This window comes from Mixophyes fleayi, chromosome 1, assembly GCF_038048845.1.
Source record: "Mixophyes fleayi isolate aMixFle1 chromosome 1, aMixFle1.hap1, whole genome shotgun sequence".
NCBI lineage: Eukaryota > Metazoa > Chordata > Amphibia > Anura > Limnodynastidae > Mixophyes > Mixophyes fleayi.
This window is the reverse complement of record NC_134402.1, coordinates 280,217,921-280,236,925: the sequence shown is the minus strand read 5'-3', so window position 1 is coordinate 280,236,925 and position 19,005 is coordinate 280,217,921. Positions and strand designations below refer to the sequence as shown.

The 19,005-nt window shown below is 41.6% G+C and overlaps 1 protein-coding gene across 1 annotated transcript in view; it reads left to right on the top strand.

Moving 5' to 3' along the window:
• The first annotated feature begins 2,826 nt into the window (after nucleotides 1-2,826).
• Nucleotides 2,827-19,005, top strand: part of ECPAS (Ecm29 proteasome adaptor and scaffold) — a 114,243-nt gene continuing 98,064 nt past the window's right edge. Inside the window, exons 1-9 of the mRNA XM_075210942.1 lie at nucleotides 2,827-3,109; nucleotides 6,005-6,135; nucleotides 9,101-9,217; nucleotides 10,258-10,376; nucleotides 15,880-16,029; nucleotides 16,421-16,583; nucleotides 16,919-17,058; nucleotides 17,738-17,819; nucleotides 17,938-18,057. Of these exons, the coding sequence (XP_075067043.1) occupies nucleotides 3,067-3,109; nucleotides 6,005-6,135; nucleotides 9,101-9,217; nucleotides 10,258-10,376; nucleotides 15,880-16,029; nucleotides 16,421-16,583; nucleotides 16,919-17,058; nucleotides 17,738-17,819; nucleotides 17,938-18,057 (1,065 nt within the window). The 5' untranslated portion in view covers nucleotides 2,827-3,066. The remainder of the gene's footprint in view (nucleotides 3,110-6,004; nucleotides 6,136-9,100; nucleotides 9,218-10,257; nucleotides 10,377-15,879; nucleotides 16,030-16,420; nucleotides 16,584-16,918; nucleotides 17,059-17,737; nucleotides 17,820-17,937; nucleotides 18,058-19,005) is intronic.

The following is a 19,005-nucleotide window of genomic DNA, read 5'->3' as shown; positions in this document are numbered from 1 at the left end:
ATCATGCACTACAAATGGTCCTCCACTACATTGGCCAATCCTTTGGCACTAGACCATCAACTTTCAGCTAGATCTCTACCTGAAGCCCAGGTCAAGTTCCTTTCCAAGCCTCCAGCATCTCTCTCTCTTCCTCCATGTCAAGACCTCAGAGATGGAACTAAGCCCAACAAGATGCCGACCCACCACTGTCTAATAATTAACTCTATATCAGTTGCAAGTGTTTGCAATGTGTTCTCTTCTCTCCACAGTCCTCCCTCCATCTCTTTTTTCCCCCCTCACATTCAGAGGCCTTCTTTTTAGACTCCCACCTCTTTTCTGCTGAGTGCTCAAATTGATTTCAATGTATCTCAGTACCTTGGATAAGGTTTGATGTTTTTGATGTTTGTATTATATCAATGGTTACAAAAGTCATATTCTATTGATTTTGTTATCACTTTAAATGTTTATGTGTTATTCTTATTTAGATTTTGCCATATGGCCCACCTGGAAAGGTTACATTTTCCTTCCACCACACTTGGACACTACCTGCTTCTGCATCCTCATAGTCTCCACCACAAACCCCCTATTTGTGAGAACTTGGGATTTTGTATCTATGGGGATCACACCAGACGATGTATGGGCAGTGTCGGACTGGAGTAGGAAGGACCCACTGGGGGAATGCCTTGGTAGGGGTCCATGAAAAAGTGAGTTGATGCCAATGCTTAGTATTGGCGCACCACTGAGGTAGCAAGGCCAGCCACCAGACCTGAGCAACTAGAGGGGAGAATAAAGTTTACTTTTTCTTTGGTACACTGTAGTTCCTCAGCGCTGTGCCTCTTCTTCCACTTGAACCGTTTTTTCATATCCCTTGCTGCTGACTTCAATTTGGCGAATAAGTCATCATATCATCCAGGCAGTGGAAGGTTTGAAAACAGCAGTGGCACAGCCATGGTGAGCTGCAGTGGTGTACATATAATTAACAACTACCAAAACAAAAAAAACTAAAGAAAAAAAGTTTATTCAATTAAATGTTAAAAAATTGACATAATAAGTAGTACATTATCTATATTTTGCACCTGAAAGGCTATATTTTTTAATCCTAAAAAATAAATTAAAAAAGAAACTTAAAAAGCAAGGTGTTCATGTGTGCATCACCAAAAGTGTGCTCGAGTCAAAAGTGGAGTCAGAAGTGGTATGCTTAGTGAAACAAGTTTCCACTACCCAACCCACGTAGACAGTAACATGGAGGAAGTTTTGAGAGCTCTCATGAACGTGGCAACACAGCAAGCTCAGGATCTACAAGTTGCAGAGACACAGGAGGAAAACCCTAGGCTTCACAGGAGGATTCTCAATCAGTAGCTGTTAGCTAGTACTGGTGACCATCAGGGGTGGACTGGCCTTCTGGCAGTTCTAGCAAATGTCAGAAGGGCCTAGATGGTCTGGTGTAGGGACTGGCAAAAGCAGGGGAGGATTGGCCATTATTTTTGTTATATTATACATTCCCAGCATGGCAGTCTGTGCGTATGAGCTAATGGGACTGGCTCTATCCTATTAGGGGCTTTTAACACATTCCGTCCTATTCTTGTTCCTCGCCTCCATGATGCTCCATCTAACCTCTGTCATGGGCTCCCGACGCAGGTGCGCTCAGATAGGCTGCCTGCCTGTCTGAGCTGACAGTTGCGGCTCCCTCCTCGTACGGCGCGCCCATTAGGCGAACAGATCACTGGTTTAAAGACATCATGCCACAATGAGGTATGTTGATTATATTCTCATGTGCAATGTATTTTTGATTACTTTTTTTCCTTTCTTGACCATGTTGCACTACTGCATAGCCATCGGCCCTTCTGGCAAATGCCAGATGGCTAGTCTGGCCCTGGGGGGCCTGTGTGCTTTAAATGTCAGGGCTGATTTTTAATCCCAGTTCGGCCCTGGTGACCATTATCCTCAACAGCTGTATTTGCACCAGCCTCAGGCATCTGCAATTGATATGGCTTCTGACAGGCGTATATAGGTCTCCATGCTGGTCTGCTTCAGTTTGCAATCACACAAACCCACCATTACTGTACTCGGTCTGCGCTTGCATACCTCTTCCCTCCCCTGCACTACCTCTCCAAACATAAGGAGGTACATGTACCAAATCTGTGTATTGATGTAGATGTACACTGTTATTTGTGGCAGGTGCAGTACAAAGTTACATATTTTAGGCTAAGCAAAGAGGCATATGTCCAACTCTGCATGAACACCTTTGTGTCTGCAGTATTATTACTGAATGCTTCAATACAAAAAGGTTTCATGTATGACTTTTTGTGGCAACGTAAAGCTACTTTAAACTACAGACTTTCTATACCACAACAATTTAACATAATAGTTTTACATTCTTATGATAAAAACGGCATACTTTGCCCCCTATAGTGGCTGTAGCTTTAATAGAGGGTGTGTCCAAAATATAGATTTACGTTCAATGGATTTCTTTTTCTGAACCTTTGGCTACAGATTACTTAACGTTTAAAAATACTCTGCAAATTCCTGTGCTACTTGCAGTTCGACCATAAACCCAATTTCTGAGGTCTAAGAAAAGACATAGATTTTTGCATTATTAACTCATTATTTGCCTCACAAGATTCATTGAAAGAAGCACTCTATTGTGCAGCGTCTCTCCTCTACCACTGTCCCCAAACTGGCATTTGTATTGCAGCCAGGCAGTCCTATAGACTAAAAATGCCCCAGTAGGAGGAGGGATGGGTTGACATTACGATCAGCTCATTCTAAATATATAACTATTACCAAATAAATAAGCATGACAGGGAGAGCAGGCAGAGATAGCAGCTTTCTCCAAGGAGCTAGAGGGACTGGCCACGTTTTCCTATGGTGCGGCAGCTGTCCCTCCTGCCACTGTCAGTAATAACAGGCACTGCACAGGAAAGATATATAGTTACAGCATCGATGTATCACAGTATACTCAGTGAATTTAAAAGGCAACGCCAATCAGATTCCGTGATAGCAAATAACAAAAAGAAACAATATCTACAGGAACTGGAGCAATCCCCACCCCCGTAACTCCTCCCTGTGATAGCACTACCGGTGAACATGGCTGCTGTCTCTTCTGCTGCTGCTCAGGAGGACGAGCTGAGTAAGTTAGCAAAGATTCTTACATGGTCAGGGGCATTTCAGGTGGTGAGGGCAGCATTGGTTGTATTCTCTACAAAGAATCGATATAAATCTATATGCTTAAACCTGATCTGCTTTAGCAGTACTAGTGTGTGTTTGACAGGGAGGTAAGGGAGAGCCCACTGCAGCCTCCAGTATCTCTGTGACAAGGGAGGAGTGGGTATGCTCCGGCAGTGCTGGTCTGTACTGGTGCCTTTACATGTGGGGGCATTGGGTTTTGGTTAAAGATTAAGCATAGTCAAAAGGCCTCTTTTTCTGAGCACGATTCCCAGGCCTCTTTGCAGTACATGCACAGTCATGGGCTAGAAGTGAAACCAAAATTCGCATCTGATCAACCCACATTCATAACAAGGATTACTCATATATTAGGATAATGAGCCTATTAAAATGTACAAGCAGTGATTTTTGGGGCCTGTAACAATTCTCTCAGCCCTATTTGGTAGCCATGGCAGCCTGCTGCAATAAATGTTACTCAAAGGATGTTTCATTTGTTTAATGCTTAAAGTGTCTTGGAGGTACCTGACTTCCACAATATGTCTAAATGAAGTTGCCATGACAACACTTGTCTCTTTAACTATTGTTATCTTACAAAACTACATGGATGACAGGGATGTTTGAAACTGATGTCACTCAACGAATGTGGTATTGGTCTAACAATTTAAAAATGAAAGAAGTGTGCCACTAAATGATTACGTTTATTGACACACATTTGGATGTTTATACTTCATATTAAACGTGTTGTTCAGATGGTGGATGTCATTGCAGTGCAAAATCAGCCTTTGACCCATAGTGGCTTTGATTTGCACAAATGTGCCTAGAGTTCTTCAGAAGCACATGGGTTTGTTGGAACAAGATGGAGGCATTTGTGGATGAGTAGAAGTTTTCACCTAACATAAATGACTCAACCAGTCTGCTACACAAGCTCTCAGCATGCATGTTAATTTGATGGTGGGGGAGAGGAATGAGGAACTTAGAGGGGCACCCCAAAGCCAATCTGCTCAATCATGTGACTCTTAAACCAGCAATCCAATGAAAAAGAATTGGTGTGTTTTTCTTCTAAACTTAAGTCACTGTGACAGATACTAAAAAGGAATGTCCCTTGATGTTTTTTTCTTCAAGCTGGAATTTATTATATTAGACTAACATGGCAACCACAGTCACATGATATATTGAGCAGGCATGCTCACTACAGCATTCACTAATGCTTGTCTGACAGCCATTTTGTTTGCTAGAGACCTTTCAAAAAAGAGATAATGATTTGTAGAGGTAAGAAAATTGACAGATGCATGCTTAACATGTACTTGACTTGCTAGTTAAAGAAAACAAAATCTGTGTGGGATTGCTGCTTTAATACATACATTCATCACCATCATCGTCATCATTTATTTATATAGCACCACTGATTCCGCAGCGCTGTACAGAGAACTCACTCACATCAGTCCCTGCCCCAGTGGAGCTTACAGTCTAAATTGCCTAACACACACACACACACACACACACACACACACACACACACACACACACACACACACACACACACAGAGACTAGGGTCAATTTTTGATAGCAGCCAATTAACCTACTGTTATGTTTTTGGAGTGTGGGAGGAAACCGGAGCACCTGGAGGAAACCCACGCTGGCACAGGGAGAACATACAAACTCCACACACTTTTTAATGTTAGTGGCAATGCAGATCATAATTTGCCTCTTTTAGATGTAGTATACAGCTGATAAAAGTTTAGCATATATTACCTGTGAACTATTTTCATAGACATTAATTGTAATGTTTTCGCTTTTGTGTTTCTTTATTTTTATTTTTTTGAATGTCACATGAAAAGTGTGAACTATTCCTGTATGCCGTTCACACCTGCAAGCTATACATATTCTTTTGTTTCCAATATTGAGTGGCCATGGCATTCTGTTTTATACAAGAGAGCTTATTCAACAAGGTACTGCTTGCTCAGACTAAGGATAGAATTAATGAATTAATTATGACAATATAGGGAATTTTATTTTCTCTTCATCGGTGTGGGTTACTTACAAGGTCAATACACAGTGCATGAACACACAAATGGCAAGGTGACCTAAAGAGCTGACATTTGTGGGTTGTATGCATGGATATGAGACCTTGCGGACATTTGCCTTTCTGTTAGCTACAGAACCTGTGTATTTTCTGCACTTGGCAGATGTCTTTGCAAACTAGAAGTGTGTTTTAATTTGAAGGGGTGAACGAAAAATCTTTAGACGCTCATTAAGCAGTACAAATGTCACATCAGAAGTCCAATCTCATAACGTTTAGAACCACCCGTATCATTAAATTAACTTTTCTGTTTTCTATTTTTTTCTAAGATACTGCTAAGGGTAACCTTAGGTGCAGCTTACATTATTTGTGAGTGATGGAATTTCAGAGCTGCCTAATTACAAGTGGCATTTTTTGTGTTTGATGGTTTTTTTTTTACATTGAGAAAAGTGATCCCAGAAATGTGCTTCTCAGATGAAGGGCAACTGGAAAAATTAAATGTTTTTGTGAAGTGAAAACAACTGTGCACCCTTTCGCAAATCAAGTTCTGCCCAACACAACTTATCACCCTGTGCGAACGAATACTGTTCCACAAATGCCACCATCCTGTTCTGCGATCTCATGCGCACACTACTTATGATTCCAAATCCTTAAAACCAAGAAAAACATTGCATTCAATTGTTGTAGCTATAACATTAGCAGACAGATTTCTACATATAAAGAATGGAACATAAAGTCATATTGTGTCCTCGAAATTAAGCACAATTGTTATGTCAAAATAAAAAAGTGTGATGCTGCAGGTGCTCATTTTAATTGACTCTAATGTATTCTGTGAACAGATCAGCTTGAGCGGGTGTTTTTACGCCTCGGCCATGCAGAAACAGACGAACAGTTGCAGAGCATTATCTCTAAGTTCTTGCCTCCAGTTCTCCTCAAACTGTCAAGTGCGCAGGAAGGAGTGCGTAAGAAGGTAAATCGTCTTCTAGTGTGTGGGGTGCTGTTTTAAATATTTAATATATAATATTAATAATGGTGGAGTAAAGGAAGATTTATCTTGTGATTGGTAAAGAATCTTTGGAGAGTTGGGCTATTTCTTTTTTAACAAATTTGGACAACATTCATCTAAGAGACTCAAGCACGTTTGTATCAATGCATGACACCCATATATATAACATCTGTGCCACTCAGAGTGGTGCTGGGAGTGAGTTGGGTGTGGGGTTAGGATTTTTCTTTTTTTCTTTTCTTTTTTTTTTAATGTATATATTTTTTTCCTAAATATTGTACTTTATTTTTAATATGTGTCCTTTATAGCGGAAGTACTTGAAGTCATCAAAATGAAATAGTTATGTTTCTGTAGCAACTTCACATATTAAGGTCTGTTTCTAACTGATCATTACCCCAAGAGCCCAACCAGGCTGGGTGGGGATTGCAATAAAAAATTTGCCCGCTGATTGGTTTATGCCACTTTTGCTCTATTTACAGCAACAGGCTGTAGATTTTCAATACTGTAGCAGAGAAGATGTTAAAACGTTCGTCACCTACACACAACACCTTAAACTGATATCTGAACGGACATAACTAAACATATTTATATTTGCTGTGTACTGCAGCTGTGTAGTTTCTTCTTTGTTCACCTTTATACATGCCAGCATAAAGTTAGCTATTTTTTGATCAGCCAAATAGCAGTGTGAACAGCTCAAGTGTGACTCGCTGTGCTTCTAAGAAGCTTCCTTTGACTTCATCAAGCTGCCTGCTTTCAGTACACTAGCTCTGAGTGATCACATGATATCAGTGTCACAGTAGCATTTGCCCGCACTAACCGCTAATTTAATTAATGCTAAGGCAAACTAGAACACAGAGGGAATAGAGCACTATTTTATAATTTATCTTTATCAAGAAGGGTATGTGTGTTACTAATTGTACACTGCTATTCAGATTTTACACAGGCTGCAGTGATACATTCCTCCCAATTCTAGCGGGACAGTCCTGTCATCCTGCATGCCGGCATGTTTGTTCCTACCCGTGGGAAGTTAGGAGAGCTGAGGTGTGCAGTAATTCAAGAGTGTTTTGGGTGGTGTGATAGGGTGTTGGGGTAGCCTAGTGCTTCAGAAGAGTTAGAAACACAACCTAATGTGACAGTCTTTTAGATTAGGCCAGGCCGTTTCCCGACTTTATATATTTAAATTTTTGGGACATGGGTGCAGGTTCTAAAGAACAACGCGGGGCATGCATTTTTACCTTTACTAGATTCTATTCCCCAGGGAATTGAATCTGCCCCATGGTGTTAATGGTCTTAAAACTGCATGACCGTTGCAATTTAAGAATAGTATTTATTTAGGGACATATAAAAAAAAAAAAAAAAAAAAAACATGATCAGAATTTTTTTTTGTGGAGGACTGATTTTAAAATGGGACTGTGAAATCTGCAATACATGACGTTTCCTATGACATGTTAATATTTAAAATTGTAATGCATCCTTTTGTACTCAATAAAACCATTAAAAAAAATAAAAGTGATATTATGTAAACATGGTACCCTTCTGAGGAGTTCTGTCTTCACTGAATCTGCCACTTAATGACAGAATTTTGAAGCTTTTTTTAAAAAAAATTCTGTTTCTATTTCAGAAATAGAAGTTCCCGTCTACCTTGTTTAATGTATTTGATCTACTCTTTAGCATAGTATATCTAGTGCTAATACAAAAGTGGAAGCTGCTCAAATCAATTTATAGGCCATAACAGGTTCTACCAGCAGTAGAAAAATCTTTCAGATGGTATGTTTTGTGGATTTTTCCACCCTCCCTGCAATGTCATCTCCAACATTAGCAGTTTTGGAATACCTCTGTGAGATTAGCTTTTAGCACTGGGGAATGCAAAACCTTTCATATAGGGCAGGTGGCACAGCGGCTGGGTTGAATCTGTGCAGAGGACTACATCTGACCCTCTGTTTGGAGAGAGACATATTTTTAGTTTCTTTTACAGCAGGTAATGTTAGGTACACTCTCTAGCAGAACGTAATTAACTATATAAACATGGGAGGGAGGAACATAAACCAATTGGCTCTAGTAAGTGTAAATTAGAAAACAAAAGTTTTATAAAGATGAACTTTTAAGTTAACTTACTGTATTTAAATAAATGCACATATATTGTTAATCTCATGTTTATTATTGTGGGTTTTGGATATTATATGGATAAATAAAACCTAATAGTGAAAATTGAAAGTTTGTATATTACTGAGATAAAATATATACTTGATATCATCCTCTTGATATAGCTGAATTGTTTATATTTAACAAAATATTTATCCTAACCATCCAGTTAGAGTTGAGTTTTTGAATATCCTAGGTCACATTTTCAGTGTCCTTCTGGAATATTGAAGGATGGGTAGTTCACTGAAGCCTATATATAGCTTTATAAATCTCCGTGATTAGCTCACAGTCTTCTAATTGGAACATATGTTGCATATATCATCATCACCATTTATTTATATAGTGCCACTAATACCGCAGCGCTGTACAGAGAACTCATTCACATCAGTCCCTGCCCCATTGGGGCTTACAGTCTAAATTCCCTAACATACACACACAGACAGAGAGAGACTAGGGTCAATTTGATAGCAGCCAATTAATTTACTAGTATATTTTTGGAGTGTGGGAGGAAACCGGAGCACCAGGAGGAAACCCACGCAAACACAGGGAGAACATACAAACTCCACACAGATAAAGCCATTGTTGGGAATTGAACTCATGACCCCAGTGCTGTGAGGCAGAAGTGCTAACCACTTCGCCAACCATGCTGTCCCATATATTGGGAGAATAAGTCCGGTATTAGAAGTAATTTAGTTTGAATGTATTTACCAATGGAAATATTGAAATAAATATCAAAATTGGGGAGTTATAAAGGCTATAATTTGGTTTCTCTCTTCATTTATATTTCTAGGTTATGGAATTGCTTGTTCACTTGAACAAAAGGATAAAGAGTCGGTCCAAGATACAGTTGCCAGTGGAGACCCTCTTAGTCCAGTACCAAGATCCGGCTGCTGTCTCTTTTGTGACGGTGTGTAAGTTAGTCCCGAAGTGTCTTCTGTTGTCTGTGTGGAAACTGACTTCTGACAATCTGGGCTCTTCTAGCAAATTGTCAAAAGGAACATTTCCCTTGCCTACGCTAATGATTCATTCACACCAAGCATTTTCAGTGGGGGGTTTTATGTTCCAGAGGGGAGAAAAAAAAACCTTTGTTTTTAAAATTAATTTTTAAGCTGTTTTCAAGGCATCATTGCAGAGTTGTAATTGCATTATATTTGCAGTATTAAATGTTAATTAAAAGCTGCATAAAGTTTGTTTTTAAATCCTCCAATATCAAATCTGCAGAAGGTTGAATGGAGGAGCCCACGAGGACTGCTGCTTCACAGCCACCAGAAACATGTATTTGTAGGATTTACTGTTTAAGCTTTCTTCTAGTTCAACATAAGGGGCTTGATTCATTAAGGATCTTAACTTGAGAAACTTCTTATTTAAGTCTCCTGAACAAAACCATGTTACAATGCAAGGGGTGCAAATTAGTATTCTGTTTTGCACATAAGTTAAATACTGACTGTTTTTTCATGTAGCACACACATATCAACTTTAAATTTCAGTTTACAAATAAGCTATCAAGTATTTGTGTGCTACATGAAAAAACTGTCAGTATTTAACGTATGTGCAAAACAGAAAACTAATTTTTACCCCTTGCATTGTAACATGGTTTTGTCCAGGAGACTTAAATAAGAAGTTTCTTAAGTTAAGATCCTTAATGAATCAGGCCCAAGATGTGGAAGTGTTCAAGAAGAAGCTATATCTCTGCATCCAGCTAGCACCTGAAGACAAGCAATCCAGTGCTTTACATATTGATGTTTTCCATAATGTTTTCTGGATAACTCTAAAGAAAAGACTGGGAAAAGGGGCTAATCATAAGAAATGTTATTCAAACAATCTTGCACAGTACTTGTTTTACTATTGTAACGGTGCTTTGATGAATCGAACAGCAGTCAGAAATTGTATGTAATCACTTTTAAATGCATTAAAAAAACTAATATGCTTGCATGTATTTGCTTACAGAATTTTACAATAATCTACATAAAAATGGGCTACCCCCGTTTGCCGCTGGAAAATCAGTGTGAACTGGCACCTAGTCTACTGACCGCAATGGAAGGCAGACCTCAGCCTCAGCAAGACAGGTAAGAAGGATTTCAGGCCTTCAGACATTTCATTTTACATGATACAGCTTTGAATAAATGACCATCAACTGTGATATAAATTACAGAACAACTCAGTTGACTGCTTTTCCTATGCTCCAGTATCTTCTTTTCTTTCCTCCCTGTCTGCCTCCTCACACCTAAGTTATATGGGTATAATGAGAAATAGTCAAAATGTAATGCAATTTAAGACTGAAACCGTGGACCAATTTCCTAACCTATCTGATGCTACCTGATATCATTCTCAATAAATTCTTTATTTCTCTTTCATCCAGTCTGGGGGACACTGCTTACCATGGGTTGTGGAGGGGAGCATGGGAGTTGGCACCTAGCTAGTTAATCTTTAGCACTACTGACAGACCCCTCCCCTCTACAATCCCCCCGCCTCTTCCTACTCAGTTTTTTTTAGGTGCCCATGGAGTTGGGCAGTGTTTTAGCTTGTGCTTTTATTTTTTACTTTAATTTATTTAATTTTATTTATTTCCTCTTTTATCCAGGTGGCAGACATGGGAGTGTGTTCTATTATAGACAACACATTCCCAGCATAGCAGCGCAGGCACTGGCTCTCACTGACAGGGAGAAAAGAATGGGTGCCTGAATAGTGAATGACAAGCGGTCTCACCGGACCGCTGTCCCCGATAACCGGCGCTGCCACTGCAGGCCTTTGTGCGCCGGTTATCGGAGAATACACATGCCGGCAGCCATCTTGGATCCACGGAGGAGCGAGGAGAAGGGGGTCATACCAAGATCCCCCCTCATGCATAGGAGGGGGCATCGGGGTAACCGCTGCGGAGACCTCAATTGAGGTCTCCACTACTCTGCCACATACCATTTTTTTCTATTTTTATTCAAAAAAACGGAGCCCAGCGGCAGAAAAGCTGTAAGAGAGACAGCATTATCAGAGGGGGGGGGGGGGGAGCTAAGACATAGAGCTCCCCTGCCCTCCAGAGAGAAGTGGACTAGCCCGGCCTTCTGGCGCCAAGGAGAAGTCCGGGAAAAGGACACAGATCACAGGGAGCAGGCACCAGGACACTGCTGTTGGACTTCTCCCCTGTTTGGCCTATGGGCTAAGTATCTGATCTTATTTAAACACATATTACTGTATTTGCTGTGTACAAAGTGGGCTAGTAGGGGTTATATTGTAGATCTCCTACTTGCCAAAAATAGTATATTGTGTTTTAAAATTACAAGTACAACTTTTATATCAGATTAGTTGTTTACTTGTTTGTTTCCCACTATTCTCTCTCAACACTCTCTCTTTACTCAGCTAAATTTACAACTTAAGCCTGTGTGTTTGGTGTGCCTTCCTTATAAAAATGACAGATAAGGGAAAGGGCCCTATGGCAAAATATTTCACATGTTCAAGATGTAATGTAAAATTACCTTGTGGGCAGAAAGACCCGTTGGCGCTCTGCTCTGTCTACGAAGCAGGGGTCCCCACTGTGCAAACACAGCTTATTTCAGCCCCACTGACGGAGGAATAGGCCTGGGTGGCCTCCCTGACACTGTCGGTTTCCTCTTTAGCACAGATGGTTTTACAATCCAATCAATTGCTATCTAGTGTGGCAGCCTCGGTGGCTAATAATGCTAGTACACCTTTGGCCCTCCCCGCTACCTCAGGTTCTGTTGGAACGTCTATACCAGGACCTTCCTCATTAATAACGGACCAGGCCCCTGTTCCCACAGAACCGGCATGGTCCGCAGCATTTATAAAGGGTTTGGATAAACTGAACCAGTTACTTGAATGCCCAAACATCCCGCCTGCTAAAAGAAAGCTGCCTAGATCTGATAATACCCTTATGGTCCTTTCAGACTCTGAGGGGTTCTCAGAGGAGGAGGGGGAAATTAATTCTGATCCTGACCAGGTTCAACCTATGGGACAGGAAGAAAACACTAAAAGCCAATTTATTGATGATTTGGTTTTAGCAGTGAGACAAGCGTTGGACCTCCCAGAACCGGAGGATCCTACTCCTAGAGACAGAAGTCTATTTAAGAAGGCCAAAAGGAAGGCTTCCCGTTTTCCCCCTTCTGTAGAACTCCGAGATATTGCAGAGGGAGCCTGGAAACAGCCTGATAGAAGGTTCTCTGTTCCCAGAAGGTTCTCTTCCCTGTATCCATTGCAGGAGGAGGACGTGGATCGCTGGGAGAGTATTCCTAAGGTGGATATTCCAGTAGCCGTTTGGCCAGACACACTTTGCTACCAGTCCCAGGTTCAGCAACTCTGCAGGATGCCAATGATCGCAGAGTGGAATCCCAGCTGAAATCTATATTTGTGGCTGCGGGTTCTTCCTTTAGACCCACATTTGCTTCAGCTTGGGTTGCTAGAGCCATGGAAGCATGGGCAGACCAACTGGCAGAGGCCTTACAGGACTCTGATTTACTTCCCCTGGCTTTGCACTTGAAAGAAGCATCGGGGTACCTTTATGAGGCGGCCCAGAACACAGCGTCTGTGTCCTCCTCTATTCAGGCTGCGTCTATTTCAGCAAGAAGAACGTTATGGCTGAAATCCTGGAAAGGAGATGCGGAATCAAAAAAAGTCAGTTGAAGCCATTCCTTTTTCAGCAGCAGGTTTGTTCGGCCTGGAACTGGATACTATGATCTCCCAGGCAACAGGGGGCAAAAAAGCACTTCTTTGCCGGTATTTTCAAGTAGGGGCCGGACTCCTCGTGTCAGCTCCTTTCGTCAGCCCTTTAGGGGGACCTCCTTGCCTAGAGGACAGACCTTTAGGGGTAGACAACCAAATGCTTGAGGCTCCTCTGTCAGGGGCAGATCCTCGTTTGCAGCTAGGCGCCAGGCCTCCAAGACCCAGGAGAAGCCTGCGTCCTGACGACCACTCTACTCTGCCGGAGGTAGCTCCAGTGGGGGGACGTCTGTCTCTGTTTCGGGAACAATGGGCAGCGTCTTCTCAAGACCCTTGGATTCGGGGCATTATATCAAGGGGGCACATGATAGACCTGCTGGGTCCTGTACCACATCATTTCTTTGTAACTCCTCTACCCCGAGATCCAACAAGAAGACAGGCAATACAGGCCTGTTTCACCTCTCTTCTTTCGCAAAGAGTCATCTGCAGGGTCCCAGACAACCAGAAGGGACAGGGGTTTTATTCAAATCTGTTTCTGGTCAAGAAGCCAGACGGGTTCTTTCGGCCCATTTTAAACCTTAAGAGCCTCAATGTGCACTTACGAGTGGACAGATTTCGGATAGAATCCCTGAGGTCGGTAATAAACGGCTTAGTAAAGAATCAGTTTATGGCCTCTATAGACATAAAGGACGCATACCTCCACGTTCCCATTTGGAGCGACCATCAGTCTCTCTTTAGATTCACAGTGGGGTCCTCCCACTATCAGTTTCGGGCCCTTCCCTTCAGCCTCTCCACAGCTCCGAGGGTCTTCACGAAGATCATGTCTGTCATGGCGGCGTGTCTTCACTTAAAGGCAGTTCAGGTTGTGCCTTATTTGGACGATCTGCTCATCAAATCCTCCTCAGAAATTTGCTTACGTCAGCACTTATCCCTCACCTTGGCAGTCCTCGAGAGCCATGGATGGCTGATAAACTTCAAGAAATCCCAGATGGTTCCGTTTATCATGGATACCAGTCGGCAGAAGGTGTTCCTGCCTACAGGGAAGATCAGTTCAACCTGGGCTATAACAACTCAGGTCTTGTCCTCTCCCAATCCCTCAATTCATTTGTGCATGCGGGTGCTTGGGAAGATGGTGGCCTCCTTCGAAATGATCCCCTTCGGCCGGGCTCATTCTCGATGCTTCCAGTGGGATCTGTTACGGAAATGGTCAGGATCCCACTACACTTGGATCTCCAGAAGATTTTGCTGGTTTCGGGGGCGAGAGAATCGCTTCAGTGGTGGCTGAATCAGGATCACCTGTCGGTGGGCAGGTCTTTCGCTCCATGGTCATGGATCATAGCCACGACAGATGCCGGCCTGAGAGGTTGGGGGGCGGTAATACTGCACCTCCGGCTCCAGGGACTTTAGTCGATTCAGGAATCAGCCTTATCAATAAACGTGTTGGAGTTGAAGGCAATTCTTTTAGCCCTTCGGGGTGCCCAGTCCCTCCTCCAGGGCCACCCTGTCAGAGTTCAGTCCGACAATGCCACGGCTGTGGCATATGTCAACAGGCAGGGAGGAACCAGGAGTGTAGCTGCAATGGAAATTGCAGCTCAGATTTTGGTTTGGGCAGAACAATATGTTCCAGTAATATCGGCAGTATTTATTCCAGGAATAAAGAATTGGAAGGCCGACTACCTAAGTCGAAATCAGATGATGCCGGGGGAGTGGTCACTCCATTCGGCAGTATTTCGGTCTCTAGTTCAGAGGTGGGGTCTTCCGGATACAGATCTCATGGCCTCCAGACACAACAAGAAAGTTCACAGGTTTTGCGCAAGGGCAAGAGACCCTATAGTGGTGGCAGTGGACATAATGACGATGTCATGGGAGTTCAGGTTGGGATACCTGTTTCTTCCGATTCCCATGCTTCCTCGCATGCTCAGGCGAGTAAGGCAAGGCGGTCTGCCGGTAATGCTAATAGCTCCCTCATGGCCACGCCGTGTGTGGTACGCGGACATAATCTCTATGGCGGAAGGACAAGGATTTCGTCTTCCATCACGAGACAACCTTCTTCTTCAAGGTACAAAAGTGGAAGCTGCTCAAATCAAATTATAGGCCATAACAGGTGCTTGAAAGGGTGGGGTTATCCTGCAAGGAACATACACACAACATTTTTTCCCCCAGCAACAGATCTGCCATTTCTACTGTAGATAAAAATGCAAAAGTCTTTGTTGCACACATTTGCAAATGTATGTTTAAGCCATCCTGCCACGCCAAGGCGCTTTTGCTAATAATTTTCCTATTAGTCTGTAGGAATTGTGGCCACATAAAACAGTGATGGATGTTGGAAGCAATCTGTGTATTTGCAGTGGTCAGGTTGAACATGAATAATGTACTTTTAACTTCATACTTATCTGTGAATATTTAATTAAATTTTTGCTCCAAAAATATACTGGTAGATTAATTGGCTGCTATTAAATTGCCCTTAGTCTCTCGGTCTGTCTGTGTGTATGTTAGGGGATTTAGATTGTAAGCTCCAGTGGGCAGGGACTGATGTGAGTAAGTTCTCTGTACAGCGCTGCGGAATTAATGGCGCTATATAAGTAGATTGATGATGATGATGATGATGCTGCTTTGAGCTAGCCCTACTTATAAATTTTATGTTCATTTTTGTTCCTGGCTTTTTAGTACTTTGTACATGGACTGGGTCAGCTTTATGGTCGGTCACACTTTGAATACATTTCCAACAGTATGTGCTCCTACTGATGGCCTTGTATTTGTATCTTTGTTATAAAGCTATCTTTAATGGAACAACAGCCTGTAATTTATTTTGTGTTGCAGTAGTTTTTTTTAATTCTTCATAACTTCTTTATATCATGTTTTTGACAGGTTTTAGTCTTCATTCCTTTCCTTTGTTTCTTGCAGTTTAATGCATCTTCTGATACCAACTCTTTACCACATGAAATATTCTAGTGAATCCTCCAAATCCACGTCCGTTTTTAACCTTAGTGAAAAACCAAAGACTGTGCAACTGCTTTTGGATTTCATGTTGGATGTTCTTCTGATGCCTTATGGGTAATGTACAGTTTCTACTTTTCATTCAATCATGCTCCATGTGTGCATTTTAGTACAAGGTAAATTGGAGGCGAAACTAGCGAGCTGTGGGCCCGGTGCGGGGAGAGGGTGCTAAGGCCCCCGACCCTCTGCATCTGTCATGCAGCGGGCCCTATCATTTCCATGGGCCCCGGTGCATTGCACCTGCTTCACCCACGGTAGTTGACTGAGGTAAATGTTACTGACAAAACTTATGATGTATATTGGCAGCAAGTTATATATGTGCATGGTACATATTATTTAGTTCTTTATTAAATTTGAATATGTATAATCTACAAACGGTGTAATTTTTTCACCCTTTCCTCTTAAAACAAACAAAACAACCCACTAAGCCCCCTGCATTGCTCTCTAGATTTGTGTTGAATGAACCCCAGAATCGCCAAAGTGCACCATCTGGACAGGGCTCCTCCACAGCAGGGGGAGTGGGAATCCCACAACCACCCCCTGGTTTGAGCTTTTATGCAGCAAAAAGAGTTGTTGGAGACAATCCATGGACAGCAGAACAACTAGAACAGGTATTAACACATTTTAAAATGAAAACACTAAAAACAATATTGGTTAATGACTGCTAAGGCAAGCTGGATGAGATCCTCCAATGGTTTATAGTTTTAATGGCATTTGGCTCTCAAGCGAACATCTTTTTGTTCTTCAGATGAAAAATATGAACTGGCTTACTCTTTTACCCATTGATTTTGTGTCCTGCATTATTGCATGTTTGACTGTGATTCTAGAGGCATAAAGATAATTTTATTTAAAAAAAAAAAAAAAAGAATCATTTACAGAAAAATTCCATCCTACGTGTGCCTCCTTTCTCATACTTTGTGGCCTGCTGCTCTAAATGTCATTGTAGTGCAAGTTGGGCATAGTGAAGTTTATAGAGGCTGAGCAGGTGCCTGAGCTAGAAGCTGTTATTCATCTGGTTATCGCCTCCAGTGACACCAGACACAGTGTGGCTACTGCAGCAGATCTGGAGCTCAAAAGTAAGCAGAGGTAAGACACATAGCAAAAAGGAGCGGCTTCACAATGGATTTAATACGGTAATTAATCTGTTCTTAAAAGGGGGCTCTTTTTTGGAAATATACATTTTTTTACTTCCTTTTCTTCAGCTTTATATTAAGAGTATTTTTGCATTTAAACAGCAGCATATATAAATAAATAGAGAGGGAATAAATAAAGAGGGCTTTTTCACAGTGCTGGATTCTGCTCTTCCTTGCACAGACCACACGCACACACACAACGGACCCTCCAGTGCTGCTGTTATCTTGTATGGGGCAGCTGAGAAGATGGCGCCTTACTGCCAGTAACGAATATAATAGTAAAGGTTGTAGGCAATAGGGGTTGCAGCTGTGGTCCTTGAGGCCAACTGTCCTATGTGCGGGAGCAGCAGCTATTATATTCTTGCTACACGTTTGGGGGATAAAATGGGAACTCGTACACAACAATACCTACACCATTAGAACCCTCAATTGATTAAAATATATATACATAATATTTTATCCCTCTCCCTCCCTTTTTTGCATATGTAATAAGTAGATTACATATTTGTGTTTTTCTTTTTAGTCACACAGTCTAATGGATACGTATGAAAATATAATTTGACTAGATTATTGATTCATATGAAGGTGCGTTTGATTAACTATTTTTTTTTTTATTTTTTTTTTTTGAAAAGCCTAATTGATTGGAATGATCCAACCATTATCAGCAAGATGTACAAAGTTTATTTGGGAGACATACCACTTAAGACAAAGGAGGTAAGTATGTGTCTTGCATAGTAATGTTATGCTTTGTTGCCTGCTAAATTGTTTAATAAATAATGCTGTTATATTTCTTTGCTATACAAAAAGCTGGAATCTGCATTTCTATTTGCAGGGGAATGTGCTAAAGCCTGAACTGAAGAGAGACCCCGTCAGCACCCGTGTTAAATTAAAGATTGTGCCACACCTGTTGAGATCAAGGCTGGCAGCAGAGTTATTTCCAGCTAATATACAGGTATGCTGATGGGTTACCCACTGCAGAGGTTTTGTAATATGCTAAACCCCAGAAATGAAAACACTTTTAAATGTATATAAGATATATGTATTCTTACAAGGGCATTTCATACTCTTGTAATAGTTGTATAGTCTATAGTCTTTGCTATCTGGGGGCTGCCACGATAATGACTCTTTAGCTCCTACTGTGCAGTATATGCGGAGAACAAAGAAGAGTCTATGATCACATAAATGATTTGCTTTGTTGGAACATGTAAACAAGAATAACAGTTAAAATATCTGCCTCCTCATACTTTGCTAACAATGCTGTGGTTTTGTTAATACATACTAGTGATGTGGAACAGACTTTGATGACATTCAAGGACAAATGAAGATTACCCCTTTTTATACAGTATACTTTGGGGGCTTATTTAAAATAAGTAAATAAACGTAGACTATTTAGCAGAGTGTTCTAAAATATTTTTATTCAAATCTAGAATAGGATGATTTGGCACCTATCTGGGGGACACTGCTACCATGGGGTTGTGTGAGGGGAGGAGGAGTTTGATGCTTTAACTAAATGTATGCTGCTGACAAACCCCTCCCCTCTGCAACCCCCTTGTAGCCTTCAGTTTTAGTTGAGTGCCCAAGGGAGTTGGGCTCACTTAGCTAGGCAGTAAAGTTTCTTTACTTTGTTTCTTGTTTTATTTTTATGCAGAGGTGTGCTCTGTACTTCTTACAGAGCACAGTCGTTAGTTAAAGAAGCAGATGTCAGATGAGAGCCGGACGGCTCACTGGCAGCAGAGAGAATTTTTATTTTTGTGTGGCTTCCATGCAGTGTGACAGGCGGCTTACATAATTCGCCTGTCACACTGATCGTTGCTAGGTTATCGGTGCTGCCACGAAGGCAGAGAGGGCCAGTAACCCCCGCCGTCGGAGGCTGACATGTTGAATCATTCCAAGTCTCCTC